Consider the following 18,937-nt stretch of genomic DNA (forward strand, 5'->3'; position numbering starts at 1 on the left):
TACCTGCCAATTTCAATCTGTGCGTCAGCTCATTAACCTTGTGCATATTTAAATACAATACCCTCAGTCCTGCATTTACCATCCCTCTTCTATAGTTGTCCCTTATTTGCTGTGCCTAAAGTAAAATTCTTGACCCTTTCCATATTCTCTATCTTTTATATTTTTGGAAATGTAATACCTTTTCCGGAGCCCTGCCTCCCCTTTAACAAGATTCATGTTCTCATGATTAAAGCCAGGACTATAGGGACTTTGCCTTTAACTACATTAGTAAGTCAACATCAATGTAGATACATTTATAGATATCTGACTCAATCAGAGCCTGAGGCTATCACATGGTGAGAGCGTCATTGAGAATTTGGCTCTTCTTCATCCGATCCGCTGGTGGCGCTCTCATTCACCTGAGCCTGAGAAGGGGCTGACCGTGCCTCCTGCGACTTGTCGGCAGCGTGGGTTGGCGCAGAGCTTGCCGGGGGCTGTAGTCCTCCAAACCCCGTGACCTCTCGGGATCAGACGGAACCGGAAAGACGAAAAGACTGCAAGTCCCATCAGGCCTTGGGCGGCGCTTAGGGAGAGTCAGCGTTTGTCAGAGCGGAGGGGAAATCACACCGGGAGAGACCGAGGGGGCCGGAGAGTGACCGAGAGGGGACGGAGAGTGACCGAGGGGGGACGGAGAGTGTCCGAGAGGGGACGGAGAGTGACCGAGGGGGGACGGAGAGTGTCCGAGGGGAGTGGAGAGTGACCGAGGAGAGCGCGGATCGAACTGACTGACCATGGCCGGGGCGATGGCCATCCTGGGTAAGTGTCTGTGTCCATAGGGAATCCTATAGAGTATATATGCATTCATCATATAGACTTGTGACAGAACTATATAGGCCCCGTCATATACCCTGATCATATACCTCTATGGTGATGCCAATGTGTAAGAGTGATACAGTCTATACCCTGATCATATCTCCTTATGGTGATGCCAATCTATAGGGTGATATAGTCTGTACCCTATACCCTGATCATATCTCCTTATGGTGATGCCAATCTATAGGGTGATACAGCTGCAAATGTGTTGCTGGTCAAAGCACAGCAGGCCAGGCAGCATCTCAGGAATAGAGAATTCGACGTTTCGAGCACATTCCTGATGAAGGGCTTATGCTCGAAACGTCGAATTCCCTATTCCTGAGATGCTGCCTGGCCTGCTGTGCTTTGACCAGCAACACATTTGCAGCTGTGATCTCCAGCATCTGCAGACCTCATTTTTTACTATAGGGTGATACAGTCCATACCCAATACCCTGATCATATATCCTTATGGTGATGCCATTCTATAGAGCAGTACTATCTCTATCATATACCTTGATCATATATCCCTAAGGTGATACCGATCTATAAAGCAATACAGATGCTCTCCTATACCTGACGGTATGTCACTGTAGTGACACTAGAGAATGAAACAGCCCATGTTGTATACAATGATCATACATTATTTTAGTAACACTGGGCTAGAGATCTATACAACTCCCATTGTATGTGTTGATTATACGTCCTTTCGGAACATTATCTGTAGAACAATATCACTTTTGTTCAAAATAAAAACAAAATACTTTTAACCTACCTCCTGTTGGTATTGGGACTTCAAGACACATTTTCTGATCCAGAGATGGGGCACTGTCATTGTGTCAGGTGGATCATATCTGTTCGGTGCATACCAGCATCGTTGGTAGCCACACTTCAGGAAGGATATGCAGGCATTGGTGATAGAATGTGCAGAAGAGGTTTAGAAGAATGTTTGTTTCAGGAATGAAGTATGAAGATAGTTTGGGGAAATTGTGACTGTTTTTCTCGGAGAAGAGGCAGTTGCGAGGAGATTTGATTGAGATGTTCATAGGCGTTCGGACAGAATTGGTAGAGAGAAGCTGTTCACTTTGGACGAAGGATCAAGTTCTAGACGGCATTGACTTATTGGGAAAAGAACAGGAAGTGACTTGAGGAAAAATATCTTAACCCAACAAGTGGTTTACATCTGGAATGTATTGGCTGAAAGCAGTTTCCATAGTAGCTTACAAAATAGGAACTGGATGAGAAAGTAATTAACAGACTGCAAAGGATATCCAGTGGTTGGACTGTAAAAAACTACCTGAATTGCTACTATGGATCAGCAGCATAAATAAGGTGGGCTAAATAGCATCTTATGGATGACTGTTATACACTTTAAACAGAGTGTATACTTCTGTTTAAAGAGGACTTACAGATGCTGGAGATCAGAGTTTAAAAGTGTGGTGTTGGAAAAACACAGCAGGTCAGGCAGCATCCGAGGAGCAGGCGAGTCGATGTTTCGGGCATAGACCCTTCATCGTTCCTGTTATTCCCTTTATCTCTGTATATGTTTCTGTATGTCTAAACTAATTGCTCTTGCAACATTTACATAGCAATAAAATGATCTTGAGAGATGACTAGCACTTTCCAATAGATAGTGTCTGTCATGTACTTCTATAGTGCCATTGTACATAAAGTAAAATAATGCTATATGCTTACCTGTCATCAGAATTAAATATCCTTATGGTAACTTTGTACTTCAGGGGCCATAATTCCTTGCCAATATCTTGTATAAACAAATTCATTTCAGAGAGATATTTGTCTCATACAGTTAGGATTTATTTATTAATTTCAGTGCTCACAGTGAATATTACAGAAGCCCTCCCGTACCTGCAAGGGATACGTTCCAAGATATACTGTGGGTAACTGAAACCGCAAAAAATGATTCTGCAGATATGGAGATCGCTCTGTATACATATATATGTATGTATGTTTTATTTATGTTGAAAATATGTTGCTGGAAAAGTGCAGCAGGTCAGGCAGCATCCAAGGAACAGGAGATTCGACGTTTCGGGCATAAGCCCTTCTTCAGGAAGGGCTTATGCCCGAAATGTCGAATCTCCTGTTCCTTGGATGCTGCCTGACCTGCTGCACTATTCCAGCAACACATTTTCAGCTCTGATCTCCAGCATCTGCAGACCTCACTTTCTCCTCCTGTTTTATTTATGTGTATAGTAAAGCTGACTGACCTAATCTTGCTCCCATGTCTTTCTCTCTTTTGCTCATGTATCCTCTATCAACACCATTTGCTTATCTGTGCAGATGTATGCTTTGGGCCTTTAAATGAGTGGAGCATCTGACTGGGCTGTGATGCCCCCATAGTTGAATAATCTGCTGACACAAATGGTGTGGGCTCATTGAAGCCACTTGGGGGAGGACGGAAAGGCTACCGGCTGTGGAGAGGGATGTAGCCTCCTGGTTAAACCAGAGCCTTTTGAAAGAGAAGGGTTGATGTTGTTACAATGCATACTGCAAGGCCATTAAGTACACGTCATTGTGTGATTCAGATACTGAACATTATGGTTTTTTAATTGCACTGGGTGTATCCTTCAATTGCACACTTTGCTGCAGATGACAAACCAAACATTAAACATATTTTTGTATTGATAAAATTTGGTGCCAGAGGTGTTTTCTAGAGGGCTGGTGGTTACATAGAACATAGAACATAGAAGGATACAGCGCAGTACAGGCCCTTTGGCCCTCGATGTTGCGCCGACCGAATCCTACCTAACCTATACTAGCCCAATAACTTCCAAATGCCTATCCAATGCCCGCTTAAATGACCATAAAGAAGGAGAGTTCACCACTGATACAGGCAGGGCATTCCATGAACTCACAACCCGCTGTGTGAAGAATCTACCCCTAACATCTGTCCTATACCTACCACCCCTTAATTTAAAGCTATGTCCCCTAGTAACACCTGACTCCATTAGCGGTAAATGGTTGTTGATGAGAGGGAAAAAATGCTGGTTAAATTTGAACTTGCAAGAATGTGTGTTACTCAATGGGATACCCAGTGACACCGCACTGGATATTAAATATCAGTATGTCTTGCTGCACCAGACACTATCTATTGAAGAGAGTGGTGGTGCCGCTGCACTAGTTACTTGGCAGGTTCAAATCTTTGCACTTGGAATTTAGATTCAATATAAAAAGAACAAATAAACCTGCAGATCAAAAGCTGGTATCTTGGAAGTGACCACAATGCAGTTAAATGGATGGAAAGTTTAATTACCAAGAAGTTCTGCCAATGCTCTTCTAGATGGAAGAGATTCAACTTTGCAAGGTGGTGTCAAAGCTGGTTTGGAGAGTTATGGACCCTCTGAGTCCCTCAACCACAATCATTTTCCTTCCTGCAAAGTAAGACACCAGCTAGGTTTGATTCCCTACAGTGTGGAAACAGGCCCTTCAGCCCAACAAGTCCACTCCGAAGAGTAACCCACCCAGACCCATTTCCCTCTGACTAATGCACCTAACACTATGGGCGATTTAGCATGGCCAATTCACCCTGACCTGCACATCTTTGGACTGTGGGAGGAAACCGGAGGAAACCCATGCAGTCACAGGGAAAATGTGCAAACTCCACACAGACAGTAATCTGTGTCTGGAATTGAACCTGGGACCTTGGTGCTGTGAGGCAGCAGTGCTAACCACTGAACCACCGTGCAGTGGAGGTTGTCATTCACTTCGATTTCGTTAGGGCTTCATCATGTCAGACTCTGTTAAATACTGTCTTGGTAGCAGGGACAGTAATTCTCATCTTGTCTCTGGGTCCAGCTACTTTGTCCATGATTGAACCCAGGCCTTTACTTAGGTCAAAGGCCAAGTGGCTCTGGTAGAACCCAAAACTGAGCATCAGTGAGCTGACCAATCCCGTGTAAATGCCACTTTAATAATATTGTTGATGACCTCTTCCATCATTCTGAGAATCCTGCAAATGCCTTTATAGGGAGGTAGTAGTGAGCTGCCTTCTTGAATCTCTGTAATCCATGTGCTGTAGGTAGATCCAAGGTGCATTTAAGGAGGCAATTCCAGGAGTTTGAGCCAGCGATATTGAAGGAAAGGTGATATATTTCCAAATCAGGAGGGTGAGTGCCTTTGAAGGGAACTTGAAGGTGGTGGTGTTCCCATGTAAATGCAGTGGCTGACACCAAAGGGTCACAGCCAAACTTGTTCCTTACCTGAACTGCTGACGTGTACATATACCCAGCAGTAAAACATGAGGTCTGCAGATGCTGGAGATCACAGCTGAAAATGTGTTGCTGGTCAAAGCACAGCAGGCCAGGCAGCATCTCAGGAATAGGGAATTCGACGTTTCGAGCATAAGCCCTTCCTGATGAAGGGCTTATGCTCGAAACGTCGAATTCCCTATTCCTGAGATGCTGCCTGGCCTGCTGTGCTTTGACCAGCAACACATTTTCACATATACCCAGCAGCCTAGTTACTCACTTGTGACGCTCTAGCTGTGAGTAAGAATGGAATGACCAGTTTATTTTTTAAGTGAAGCTCATTGAGAGAGAAATTTTGACCGGGTCAGCTGGGAGAATTCTCTTACTTTGATTCCAATTGTAACATAGGAACTTTCACATTCAGCAGAAGGAATCTCCGTTTAATGTCTCGTGGAGTGAGGTAGTCACTGACAGCACAGCACCTACTCAATACAGCACTGGAGTGTCGATCTGGATTTTGTGTACAAGTCTCCGAAACAGGGCTTGAACCCAGAACCATCTGATTCAGAGGGAGTTTTATCCACATGGCTATAGCCTTTAAGGCCACAGTTTGATTTCTGCCAGCTGAAAAATCCCTTGAGGGAAAGATAAGCTTCCCTCAAGCCTCGTCCTGTACAGTGGTATGAAGCGATCTCTCACTCGAGTTATTATGTTTCCACAGGCTCCTCGATTCTAGCCCTCCTCTTGGCTGGGTACTTGGCCCAGCAGTACCTCCCCCCACCCAAACCAAAGGTGATCGGCGTGGACCTTGGCACCACCTACTGCTCGGTCGGTGTGTTCCAACCGGGCACCGGCAAGGTGGAGGTGATTGCGGACAAGGCAGGGCGGAAGAGCCTGCCAAGCATGGTGTTATTCACCAACCAAGAGGTGCGAGTAGGGTATGAGGCGCAGGAACTTGCAGATGCCAACCCACTGAATACCGTGTACGACGCAAAACGCTTCATAGGGAAACATTTCACCCCAGAGGAGCTCCGAGCCGAAAGCAGCCGATACCAGTTTAAGGTAACAGCACAACCCCTTTTTGATCAATAATCTCAGTTTTTGGAAGGTGAGTGGGATAATGACTTGGAAGGATGTGCAAAATAGATTTACCAGGACGGCATCAGTGCACGAGAGGCTTTAGTATGTAGAGAAAATGGGATTGTTCAAATTGGAGCAGAAATAGTTCAGAGGAAGCTGCAGGAGGTCAAAGACATATCGGGTATAAAATCATAACCGAGAAATGTGAAGTGATTCATTTTGGAATAAAGAATGAGGAGAGGCAGATTAAATTTCCTTAAAGCACACAAGGCTAAGAGAAAATTTGAATGGATATTTATAATGATAAATGCTTTAATAAGGGACTGGAAACTTTCCAGTCGCAGTTGCTTTAGTTACGAAATAGATCTGTCATTGTATAAGGTGAGTTCAGAAATGGTAGGGACAGGTCTGTCACTATATCGCAATGGGGTACAGTATTGGTGGGGATAGGTCTGTCACTGTACATCACTGGAGTACAGTACTGGTGGAAACAGGTCTGTTATTGTATAACACTGGAGTACATTATTGGTGTGGGCAGGTGCCTGTCACTGTATGGTATTGGGGTACAGTACTGTTTGGGATAAGTCTGTCATTGTCTTGAAATAAATTACTCGTGCTGTCATTTGTCAGTCCATGTGGTGTTGAATAGTGATGAGTGCAACTTGGTGGCAGGTTGCTTTTTGAAGATGAGACTACATAGTTATACTGGGAGATTATTGCACACACGCATCTTACAGCTTATCCTGCTGCTCAAAGACTGAAATTCTGGGGCTATTGAATTATATTCTGTGGAAATAGTAATGATTGATTGCAAATTAACATGCCTTCCCTTAAGGGTGTATGTGCATCATGTGGTGACAGGGTAGAAACATGTAGCAGATGAACTAAGAATATTGTGCAAGGAGTATCTTAGTATTCTTTCTCTCTGTAGATATTGCAGAGCCTATATATTTTTGTTTGACAGATCCTCTACAATAAGGGTCATGCTGAGTTCTCAGTTTTTGCTAATGAGTCGTTGAGCGTCACTCCTGAGTACGTCGGCTCCCAGTTGTTGCTCGAACTGAAGAAGCTGGCCGAGGAGTACCTGGGGGTCCCAGTGAGCAAAGCTGTCATCTCCGTACCAGCAGAGTTCGATGAGAGGCAGAGGAACCACACGGTGAAGGCTGCACAGCTGGCGGGTAAGCAGGGTGGGAGGTGGGATTGAGGGGATGGAGTTGGGGGAATGGGGTGAGGAGGATTGGGGGAATGGGGCGGGAGGGGTTTGGTGGAGTGGAATGGGGACTGAATTGCGGCAATGGGGTGGGAGGGGATTGGGAGCGGGGCGGGGGTTGTGAATTGGGGTAATGGGATGGGGGAGTTGGGGGTGTGGGGCAGGGAGGATTGGGGGTGTGGGGCAGGGAGGATTGGGAGTGTGGGGCGGGGAAGATTGGGAGTGTGGGGCGGGGAAGATTGGGAGTGTGGGGGCGGGGAGGATTGAGAGTGTGGGGGCGGGGAGGATTGGGGGTGTGGGGGCGGGGGGATTGAGGATGTGGGGGGGGAATTGAGGGTGTGGGGGTGGGGAGGATTGAGGGTGTGGGGGTGGGGAGGATTTGGGGTTTGGGGGCGGGGAGGATTGAGAGTGTGGGGTGGGGAGGATTGGGGATGTGGGGGCAGGGGGGGTTGGGGGTGTGGGGAGGATTGGGGATGTGGGGGCAGGGGGGGTTGGGGGTGTGGGGCTGGGGAGGAGTGGGCTGGGGGGGATTGGGGGCGGGGAGGATTGAGGGTGCGGGGGGGATTGGGGGTTCGGAGCGGCGGGGATGTGTGTGATGGTTGGGGGGATGGGGGGGGGGAGTGTGGGATGGTGGCGGGGGGAGTGTGTGATGGTTGCGGGTTGGGATGCGGGGTGTGGTGGGAGTGTGTATGTGATGGTTTGGATGGAATGGTGTGAGGGGGGGTGGTGGCGGGTGTGTGTGTGTGTGATTGTTGGGGGGATGGGATGGGGTGAGGGGCGGTGGCAGGGGTGTGTGAGTGTGTGTGTGTGTGTGTGTGTGAGTGTGTGTGTGTGTGTGTGTGTGAGAGAGAGAGAGTGTGATGGGGGGACGGGGGATGATGGCGGGAGGGTGTGATGGTTGATGGGGGGAGAGGGGGTGGTGCGATTTCTGATTTTATGGTGGATCCTGCTTGCTCCCTTTTATCGACAGTCGGCCCCTTCGCCCCATTCATGCTCAAGGCTCTCTGTGACATTCCCTTCTCTGAAATAGTGGTTGTGGGATCTTATGTCTTCCCCTGAGGTGAAGATGGGTCCTCGTAATAAAGTCTAAATGGAAAATCACACCACCTGTCCAGCAGCATTCACTCGGAGCTATACTGGGGATGTTAGTTTGAATTATATGCTCAAATCTGAAGTGGGGTAATCTCAATTGAACCTCAAACTAACACCATTAATGACAGACCTGAGCCCATATGGGAACAGAATTAGACCATTTGGCCCATCTGATAAGCCTTCAGTCTGCAATCATACGTTTCTCATCCTTATTCTCCTGCTTTTCTCCATAACTCTTGATCCCCTTGCGAATCAGAAACCCTATCTTCCTCTGTCTTAAATTTACTCAATGTCTTGGCCTCCACAGCCTTCTGCAGTGATGTTTTCCACAGATTTACCACCCTCTGGCTGAAGAAAGTGCTCCCTCTCTCAGTTCTAAAGGGCCGTTCCTTCACTCTGAGGCTGTGCCCTTGGGTCCTAGTTTCTCCTGCTAGTGAAAATGTTTTCTCCATGTTTTCTCTATACAGACTTCTCAGCATTTTGTAAGTTTCAATGAGATTCCCTTCATCCCCTAGTATAGACACAGAGTATTCAACTGCTCTGCATATGACAAGCCCTTCATCCCCGGATCATTCCTGTAATCCTCCTCTGGGCCCTCTCCAATGCCAGCATGTCTTTCCTTCAATACACACCTCAAAAATGCTCTCAATATCCCAAATGTGGTCTGACCAGAGCCTTATATAGCCTCAGCAGTACATCTCTGCTCTTCTATTCCAGCCTTCTTGATAAGAATGCCAACATTGCCTTTGACTTCCTAACTTCCAACTGAATCCTGAAATAGGACTTTTAAATCCCTTTGTGCCTCAGATTCCCAAAGCCTTTCCCATTTAGAAAATAGTCTATGCTCTATTCTTCTGACCAATGTGCATAACCTCACACTTTCCTACATATTATTCCATCTGTGACTTCTTGCCTACTCTCCTGGTCTGCTCAAGACCTTCTACGATCTCCCCACTTCCTCACCATTACATGTCCCTCCATCTATTTTTAATATCATCTGCAAACTTAGCAACAATACCCTCAGTTCCTTTCTCCAGATCGCTAATGGACCATGTGAATACTTGTGGTCCCAGCACTGACCCCTGCGGAGCTCCACTGCACACCAGCTGCCATCCTGAAAGACCCCTTTACTCCCACTTTCTGCCTTCTGCCTGTCAGCCTATTCTCTGTCCACGCCAGTACCTTGCCCCAATACCATAAGCTCTTGTCTTATTTAGCAGCCTGACATGTAGCACCTTGTCAAAGACTTTAGCGAAATCCAAATCGATCACATCCACTGAGTCTCCTTTGTCTAACTTGTTTGTTACCTCCTCAGAATTTGAACAGGTTTGTCAGGCAGTGAGGCCATGCTAACCCAACCATCTTTTATCACGTACTTCCAAGTACAAAGCAGTCTCATTCTTAATAATAGACTCTAAAATCTCACCCATGACCGAGGTGAGGCTGATCGGCCTATAATTTCCTGCCTTCTGCCTCCCTCCCTTCTTAAACAGGAGTGTCACATCAGTGAGATTTTCCTCTCTGACTCCAGTGATTCCTAAAAGATCATCGTCACTGCCTCCACAATCTCCTCATCTATCTTCTTCAAAATACTGGGGTGTAGTCCTTCTAATCTGGGTGATTTACCCCCTTTAGCCCTTTTCAGTTTCCGCAGCCACCTTCTCCTGAGTGATGGCCACTACACTTACTGGTCAAAATTGTCCACTTGCTGAACAATATACACTGGTCCGGCCAGGAGCACCCTCATCCACTAAATGAATAACAAAAGTCCTTGAGCAGGGCTTCTTACCTTAAATGCTGATTTTGTTATGCTCAGTAAGCCAAGCTGAAATTGTTTTTGTGGTTCATTGGTTTTGATCAGAACTTGGATTCTATGGTGAAGCAATATTAGGTAGTTTCTCAGGGTCCCTTCATCATTTACAGACTATATTAGGTAGTTTCTCAGGGTCCCTTCATCATTTACAGACTAACACTCTCTACATTAACCTCCTCTTTCAGTAATCACCCTGCTTGTCAAAGTAGTAAATGTGCATCAATGTGGATCCTGATGAAGGGCTTGTGCCCGAAACGTCGATTCTCCTCATCGGATGCTGCCTGACCTGCTGTGCTTTTCCAGCAACACGCTCTCGAATGTGGATCAGTCAATGTCAGCACTCCCAGGGCAGATAGGGATTGAATTACTCTCTGAAATTCCTTAAACTGTCGAGTAATGAAATTCATTTCTAACCTTCCATTACTTCCATCCATTCAGTATGTTCCTACTTCTCGTACAACAAAAACATTAACTGCTCTCTGTGGCTCATACCGTCAACCTTCAGGCAGCTTTGTCAAGCGAAACACCATTCCTTCAGTCAGTGGCAACTCATGCATCTGTCTGAACGGTACTCAGACCTGCATGGGAGATGGAGTCTCCAGAGTTGCTGCTTCAGGATGCCTTTAACGTTTTTATGTGTGCATCTGTCTAAACCTTTATAGTAAAGTTAGGATATAGAGATTAATCCTCCTCCTGGACAGCTGGCTGTCATAATGTCTGTCATTATGTAGAAATGAAGGAGGACAGGTTAGAGCCGTAATGCCCAGGTGAATTTCACCATGGCAATTTCAAGATTTATCTGCTAACAGCACCTGTTCCTGCTGTAGAAGAGAACTGAGGAAAGGATTCCTGATGGAGCATCACGGTGTCTGTGTGGAACAGAAAAATGGCTCAACGTCCTTTTCCATAGATCAACACCAACCCTCCTTCCCCCATATTCCTCATTCCCGCCTACCTGCTGTTTACAGAGGTCAATCCTATCACTCCTACCTCACATCTCTTTGTCCCACTGCTGCCTTGTATCTACCTATCCCACGGCCTCCTCTTGTCTTTCTATCCCACAACCACCAACTGTCCCTTCACCCCACTGTCTTTGCATTTCCTTCAATCCTGCCACCTCCACGTGTCCCTCTATCCCATCACTGCATCATATCTCTCTATCCCACACTATCCCCTATCATTTAATCCACCGCCTCTTCATACTCCTCAGTTCTGTCACCTCCACATGTGCTTCTATTCCACCATTGCCTCATTTCCCTCAGTCAGGCCACCTTCACATATCCCTCTGGCCTGCTACCTCCTTATAATCTTTAATGATCGGTGTTCGCTGTCATCCCTTAATGCCCATTTGGACTGTAACTCCTTTGATTGTAATCAACATGCTGTTTTTTCTTGGTTGGATTATGGTTGGGGGGGGGGAAATGTTAAATTCCAAATGAGCTCCCTTTACAAAATGCTTTATGTTCTAAATTTTTGCCCTGAAACTGGCACACTGTTGATGCAACACATAGCGCCCAGAGACTGTTAACCAGTTGAGTGAGGTTTTCTGTTTGTGTCACAGGATTGGATATTCTGCGGGTAATAAATGAGCCGACTGCAGCAGCCATGGCCTATGGGCTCCATAAGGTGGACGTTTTCAACGTACTGGTGGTGGACCTGGGGGGTGGCACATTGGACGTATCTCTGCTAAACAAACAGGGCGGGATGTTCCTGACCAGAGCAATGGCAGGTAAAGGAACCACACCATTTGTGCATAGTCGCATTTTTATTTCATGAAGGATGTGACGGTCTTGGTAGGGGTATGGCTTAGATTTGAACTAGAACCTGACCTAGGTCCCAGGGGTAAGATTCTGCAGAGAAATGAAATGAATGGGATTTGTATTTTCTTGAACATGGAAGATTAAGGGGTGATTCAATTTGAATTGATCGAGGAAATAGGGACATTGTTGAGGAAATTGTGCTTATTGAGAAAGTCAGTGTGATCAATAAGAATTGGAAAAAGGCCAGTCAGCCCTTTGAGCATGTTTTGACTGAACCTTCCTGCACAATCTCCACATTGTTTACTTTCCTTATTGACCAAAAGTCAATCATTTCTGTCTTAAGCATACTCTGTGATTGGGCATCGACAACGTGCAGGTGTTGGGAATTCTAGAGTAAGGGAACATAGCCTTCAAACAGGGAGAAGATAAAGGAAGATGGCAAAGGACAGTCTTCTCAGCCCCAGGACATCTCTGCAGAAATTCCCCAGTGTAATTCCTCAGTGTCTGTTCAGCTGCTTCATCAATAACCTCCCTTCCTTCATAGGGATGGAAGTGGGGGGATTTTCGCCAATGTTCAGATATGCACCAAGAACTGGACAATATCTCGGTTTAGGTTGACAAATGCCAGTCAGTGTTCATGCCATTGAAATGCCAGGCGGTGGCCATCTCAAACAAGAGAGAATCCAACCTTCCTTTGGTGTGGGGACTGTTGGAGACCAGCCATTTAAACACTTCGACTGCAAGGGATTGAAGCAGCCAGCTAACCACCACCCGCAGGACAGTGAGGGACAAGCAATAAAAGACGACTATGACAGTGATGGTGGTATCTGATGATTAGCTGCTTTGCAGAAGAGTTGGGTGTTAGTTCACGTTCAACTGATAGAGGTGTGAAACACTGTCCCACAAAGAGCAGCAGAACGTTTAGTTCATTGTGTGAAAGCTGGGATAATAACTGTTTTGTAGACAAGTATGTTATAAGTAGGTGAGTTAGGATACAAATGAGCTCAAAGGACAGAGTCACCTCCTCCTGTGTTAAAATGGGCAAAACACCAGGCCATGCATTTTGTTGTTTCTTCGGATGAAGGATGCTAATGTTGCAGAATGGACTCCTTCCATTTCGGTTCCCAATATCAGCACCAACATCATCCATACCTAGGTCACATCAATGAATATGAAGATAGTGTTGTCAGTTCAGCTTCAGAGCAGACTGGGATGCTCTTTCCCCCAGAAGAAAAGCTAGGATGTGTACAGTATTGGGTTAGGGAGAGAATAAACACGCCTTTAAACTGAGAGTAAACTTAAAGCTCCCCCAACTGTATTAAACTGAAAGGAAAGCAAGGTTTACACTGTTCTCATCAAACTCTCTTGAGGACAGGGACAGCACAGAGTTAGATACAGAGTGAAGCTTCTTGTACTCTTTTTAAGCTGAAAGTAAAGCTTTGTCTATACTGTCTCCCTCAAATACTCTCAGGATAGGTTCAACATGGGGTTAGATACAGGATAAACTTTTTTAAATTCGTAGGATTATGGAAAAAGAGCTGTGAGCAGAACATGTGACATTGACATCAGAACATCTATTTAAAGATAGCACAGGCACACTGGGCTGTCTGGCCTGATGTGGTGTTGTAAGATTCTCATCTGTCCAATGTTATGATTTCTTTCATGTATTCCTGCAGGTAATAACCAGTTGGGTGGCCAGGATTTCAATCAGAGGTTGCTGCAGTTCCTCTTTAACCGGATCCACCAGCAATACGGTGCTGTGCCCACCGACAAGCAGGATGTGCACCACCTGCGGCAGGCTGTCGAAGCAGCCAAACTGAACCTGACCCTATACGACTCGGTGCTGATCCAGGTACCACTGTCCCTGCCAGGCTCCAGTGAAGGAGGAGAGGAGCTCGGCGGCACCAGCAGTAAAGTTTTGTTTGAAGAAACAGTGACCAGGGATCTGTTTGAGGCACTGAACCAGGACCTGTTTGAGAAGATCCTGGCCCCGGTGGAGGAAGTGCTGTCTCGAGGTCACTTGGGCCGGCACGAGGTGGACGAGATCGTCCTCGTTGGGGGCTCCACCCGTATCCCCCGGATACGCCAGGTCATCCAGGAGTTCTTCGGCAAGGAACCAAACACTTCAGTGGACCCCGACCTGGCAGTGGTGATAGGTGTTGCCTTACAGGCAGGGATCATGGGTGGCTCTTGGCCCCTGCAGGTCAGCGCCCTGGAGATACCCAACAGGCATTTACGGAAAGTGAACTTCAACTAAACGGATTCCTTTTTTTTCCCACGTCCCCCCCTCAACGTTAGTCATTATGGATTGGAAGGCAACCTTTTCTTTTTCTGTCTGTCTGTCTCTCTCTCTCTCTGGAATGGAGGGGGATGAGTGAGCAGTTAGTCTTAGCACAATTACCCCTCTCTGCAGAAAGCAAACCGTCCCAAGCTTCTGTGAATCATTCCACAAAGGCGATTGCTGTAAATTTTGAGAATTTTGCTTTTCAGCACTTTGGAGTTCCACATTCCTTTTCTTAAAAAAAGCACTTCATGAATGAAGTGGATCTTATTAATACTAGGACAGCATTGCCCACAATATTAAGCTGGTTACCAGATGTTGCAGCCTGTTGAAGTCCTTGTATTCTTTAGTGATATGCGCTGTTTTTTTTGTTCCCTTTCATGCTTCACTGATGACTTCCTGTATCAAACTGACTTGTTCTATTCCATGGGAATCCACCCGACCCACACTGTTCCTGCTCTGAACCAGTCTGGGCTTCCTTGTGGAATTAGGTTCGATCATCACAGGGGGCTGGAGAAGGTTGGCTGTGTCCCTGCTCTGTATGTCCCCCTGCACCTGACACTGGACACAAGGTGGGGGACAGCACTGACCTTGACCTGCCAACAGGTGTCTTAAACTGGCTCTGAAAGAGCAAGGTACCTTCAGAGGGGTACAGAAGCAGGAAGGTGCTTCTCGATTGGAGATGCATTCAGGAGAGGGGAATGTTTTGTAATAAAAGATGGTGGATATTAAAAAGAATGTTCTGTAAGTAGGTTGACGGTAAGTCAAATAATGAAGGAACTGAATGGAAGTTTTGAGAGGGTCAAAAAGATCATCTTCCAATAGGCAGGGAAAGTGCAGGCAAAAGATCAGTGATTCTGCCTGAGGGAAGGTTTGTTTATTTAAAAATAATTTTTATACCTCTGTTGTTCTACTTATTTAAACAGTGCCATAATCAAAAAATGTGAAGGTAGATTAATTTTATTAAATATATATTTATACATATATATTTTTTAAAGAATTGTACATAAAGCAAATTGTCTTTATGAACCGAACCTGAAATGAAGACCACTTTTATCTTTGGTGCAGATCTGCATGAGAAAGATCATTGCATTGAGTATGCATTTAACAAATTATCCCGTGTTCTGCTCTGGGATGGTCAATCTAGGGCAGCCATGCTCAGATATTTTGTTTTAATTTATTCTTGGAATGCAGCTGTTACTGGGAACATCAGTATTTATTGTCCATCCCTAATTGTCCTTGAGATGGTGAGCTGACTGTATGAGCTGTTGCAGTCCTTGTGAATAGATATATACACAGTGCTCTTTGGGTAGGAATTCTAAATGATTTTGACCTGGTGACAGTGATGAAATAATGATATGTTTCCAACTTTTGATGATGTGTCTGTTGGGGAAGATAACTGTTGTTCCAGTGTGCCTCAGCAAATTGGTAAAGTGCACTTTGTAGATGATGGTGGAGAGAGCAGTTATCTTGAGTGGTATATCGACTGCTAATCAATGGAACTCTTGAGTGGTAACAAATTCCGCGTTCTTGACATTATTCTGTAAGAGGTTTGCTCCCGAATCCCATCATTTGTGTGTGTTACTGTTGAAGGGGATCTTGCACTGTCACAGTGTTAGCCACCTCCATAAAGGCCACCTTGTGGAGTCGTATTGTTTTTCATAGAATTGTGCAGCCGAGAATGAGGCCATTCAGCCCTTCAAGCCTATGTTAGCTCTGCGAAAGAACTGTTTAATTGCTTACCTGGATGTTATCTAGCTACTTGAATACCCTTTCGACAAGTGGAGATTACTCTATCACATTCCCTGATCTGCTTTGTTGACATCACCTAGCCAATAGGACCACAGCTTTCACTGATCCAGGATGTTGGTGGGGCTACTGTGTCACAGCCAGACTTTGCCATTCAGAAGCAAAGTGGGGGCCACACAGGAGGGAAAAGGCTTGAATCAGGAGTTCCATTGATTAGCAGCCGATATACCACACAAGATAACTGCTCCCTCCTCCATCATCCACAAAGTGCACTTTACCAAAGGGTTATACTTTATAAAATCATTTTACAAAATTAAGAAAATATTCCTTGTTTGTTAAATAATTGCAAATAACATGATGAAAAATCACTTTAAAAAGGTCATTCGCGCAATGTGGGCATCACTGGCTGGGCCCAGCATTTATAACCCGTCCCTAGTTGCCCCCTTGAGAAGGTGGGGGTGAGCTGCCTTCTCGAACTGCTGCAGTCCATGTTTTGTAAGTGCTGTTAGGAAGGGAGTTGCAGAATTTTGAAGCAATACAATGAAGTAATGGCGATTATAGTTTCAAATTGGAATGGTGTGGGTGTTCCCATTGCATCTTCTGCCCTCTTTCTAGGTGAGAGAGGTGTGAGGATTTAAAGCACCTGCCTGTGTGTATACAGCCCACAATATTCCAGTCTGCTTCTGAGGTAAACTGTACAAGACCAACTCGAAATGCAGTTACTCATCACCACACAGCATTTGTTGGGGGCACTACTTGCGCACTGGTCTCTGGGTAATAATCTTTTGCAGCCCCAGTGTGATCCCTGCCTGTCCTCACTGCCACTTGTCCATGGCTATCAGCGCTTGGAGAATTGCGGAACAGCAGGCACCGGGGGGGGACATACACAGAAATGAAGGAAGGGGAGAAACTCCCAGAGCCCCATTGAAAGGGTTGTGCACCATTGCTGTGCCTGGTCTTTGTGATCGCTGAATCCCAGGCTACACCCTGGCCATGACATCTTGATATGACATGACACATGACACAACATGGTTATCGCAATAACAGGAGGTCAGAGCTGTATCTTTTTGTAATTGATAAATGATTCTTCAAAAACTCGAACAATGCTATGGGTGACAGATGTTTTGGGGCTTTTATTGTTCAGGGTTTATTTGGTTGCTTCACTTTAAACAATTTACTGTAATCATTTTAAAATGTTTCACAGCTGCAAATGGATGAGGATAAATTTCAGTCTCCTTTCAGTGCCCGTCTCCGCAGGGAACCGCATTCCCTACCTTGACCTCCAAGAGTCGGCCCTGTATCCATCGCATTTTCACGGTAACCGAGCCCAGGAAGTGGCCACATGACCAATCAGTCTGTGCTAGTGTCTACCTTTCAGTCAAGCTTCTCATTCCACACCAGTTGCTTCAGGAGGGGGGGCCCTATCAATATCACCTTATTCGCCTCGAGTGGTAATAAATTCCACATTCTTGCTATTCTGCTGTAGGAAGTTTTCTTCTGAACCCCCTCATTTGTGTGTGGTATTGTTGAAGGGGATCTAGCACTATCGCAGTGTTAGCCACCCCCCATAGAGGCCCCCTTATGGAGTCGTATTGTTTTTCATAGAATTGTGCAGCAGCAAATGAGGCCATTCAGCCTTTCCAGCCCATGTCAGCTCTGTGAAAGAGGTATTCTGTTAGTTGCACATCTCTCCCCTTGGCCCTGCAAATGTTTGTTTTGCCTTCTAGTGTTTATCCAATCTCCTCTTTTGAAAGTTTCTCTTGAATCCACACCACCATTCTTTCCAGACGGCTGACTTCAATTCCTCACTGGTTCAAAATCCTCCTTCATGCTCAGAATCCTAGTTCACAATTCAGGCTTTGAAAAATTTTAACTTGTCCTTCACTGTCATTGATTTTATCTTTCTCCCACTCCCTGCCTTGCCTTCCCTCATTCTCCTCACTAGCTGTTATGTCAATGACATCAACATGGTCCTAGATCGAGGGAAGCAGTGTTTTTTTGTTTTTAAAAAAAATTCCTTCATCTCCCTTTTGTAAATACAGTCCGAGTGGTCTCACCCCGTGGGAAGGATTGAGACTCCCTGTCATCATTGCCCCCTCCCCCCAGCTATTGAAAATCGACTGTCCTGAGTCCTACTGGTGGCTCAGCTTGTGTGTCTCCATCCTGTGGATGTGTTGCTGTTTGGCTGCACAGTTTGGGAATTTGCGTTAACTTGGTATGTTCAAGCACCATTCCCCCCGCCACCCAATTCTCTGCAGATAGAATTTCTGCTGATCTCCTGCCAAAGTACGGCAGCTGTCCCACCATCATCACCACCACTACTTCAAGGCATCTGTGACATTGAAGTTAGTTACAAAGAACCAAGCACCTAGAAACTGATTTGATCATGAACTGAGGTTCCTCCAATTGTCTGGAACATGTTATACAGTATCTGTATGAGAAAGTACTGTAAGGTTTAATTTATTGTACTTTATCTGACTACTAGCATTGCCTTTGTACATTACTGCAGCCATGACTGGAGAATAAATTAAAATGTGCCTCTGTCAGAACTGACTCCTGATGTGTGTCTCAATTTATGGCGACTTTGTCATCCTCTTGTGGTAATTGTCTCTGAAGAGTGATCTGTCATTCTGAAACACTCCCAGCAAGACAAACAACCTGTGTTAGAGTTCACCAGACATTAAAGGCCAAAGTAATTAAACTTCCTTATGTTACCTGGTTAGCATGCAAAGGTGGTGCCACATGGATATCACCCTGCCCCTTCCCACCATGCAAATGTGGCGAACAATGACCATGTGCCCACTCAATTGTATTCTTAGGTGCTGTTTTATTTCCTGTCCCTTGTGAGCACGATCTGGTTCAGTGGGAGGTGACGTTTCAGGGATTAGATTAACTGAATCTCCATTCATTACAAAGG

General features: G+C 45.6%; 1 protein-coding gene across 1 annotated transcript; it reads left to right on the forward strand.

Annotated features, from left to right (window-relative positions):
• The first annotated feature begins 684 nt into the window (after positions 1-684).
• Positions 685-18,554, forward strand: hspa13 (heat shock protein 70 family, member 13). Its single transcript, XM_060833858.1, has 5 exons — positions 685-795; positions 5,757-6,097; positions 7,080-7,293; positions 11,792-11,959; positions 13,667-18,554. Exons 1-5 carry the CDS (start codon positions 771-773, stop codon positions 14,245-14,247), a joined length of 1,329 nt encoding a protein of 442 aa, XP_060689841.1. The 5' UTR covers positions 685-770; the 3' UTR covers positions 14,248-18,554.
• The last annotated feature ends 383 nt before the right edge of the window (positions 18,555-18,937 follow it).

The sequence above is a fragment of the Hemiscyllium ocellatum genome, chromosome 12 (genome assembly GCF_020745735.1).
Source record: "Hemiscyllium ocellatum isolate sHemOce1 chromosome 12, sHemOce1.pat.X.cur, whole genome shotgun sequence".
NCBI classification, from domain to species: domain Eukaryota; kingdom Metazoa; phylum Chordata; class Chondrichthyes; order Orectolobiformes; family Hemiscylliidae; genus Hemiscyllium; species Hemiscyllium ocellatum.

What these genes read in the sequence shown, in the direction of transcription:
- hspa13 (XM_060833858.1), top strand. Translation starts at nt 771, where the DNA reads ATGGCCGGGGCGATGGCCATCCTGG. An exon ending in CGGGGCGATGGCCATCCTGG is followed by an intron (nt 796 to 5,756) that starts GTAAGTGTCTGT and finishes ATGTTTCCACAG; the next exon opens with GCTCCTCGATTCTAGCCCTC. An exon ending in GAAGGCTGCACAGCTGGCGG is followed by an intron (nt 7,294 to 11,791) that starts GTAAGCAGGGTG and finishes TTTGTGTCACAG; the next exon opens with GATTGGATATTCTGCGGGTA.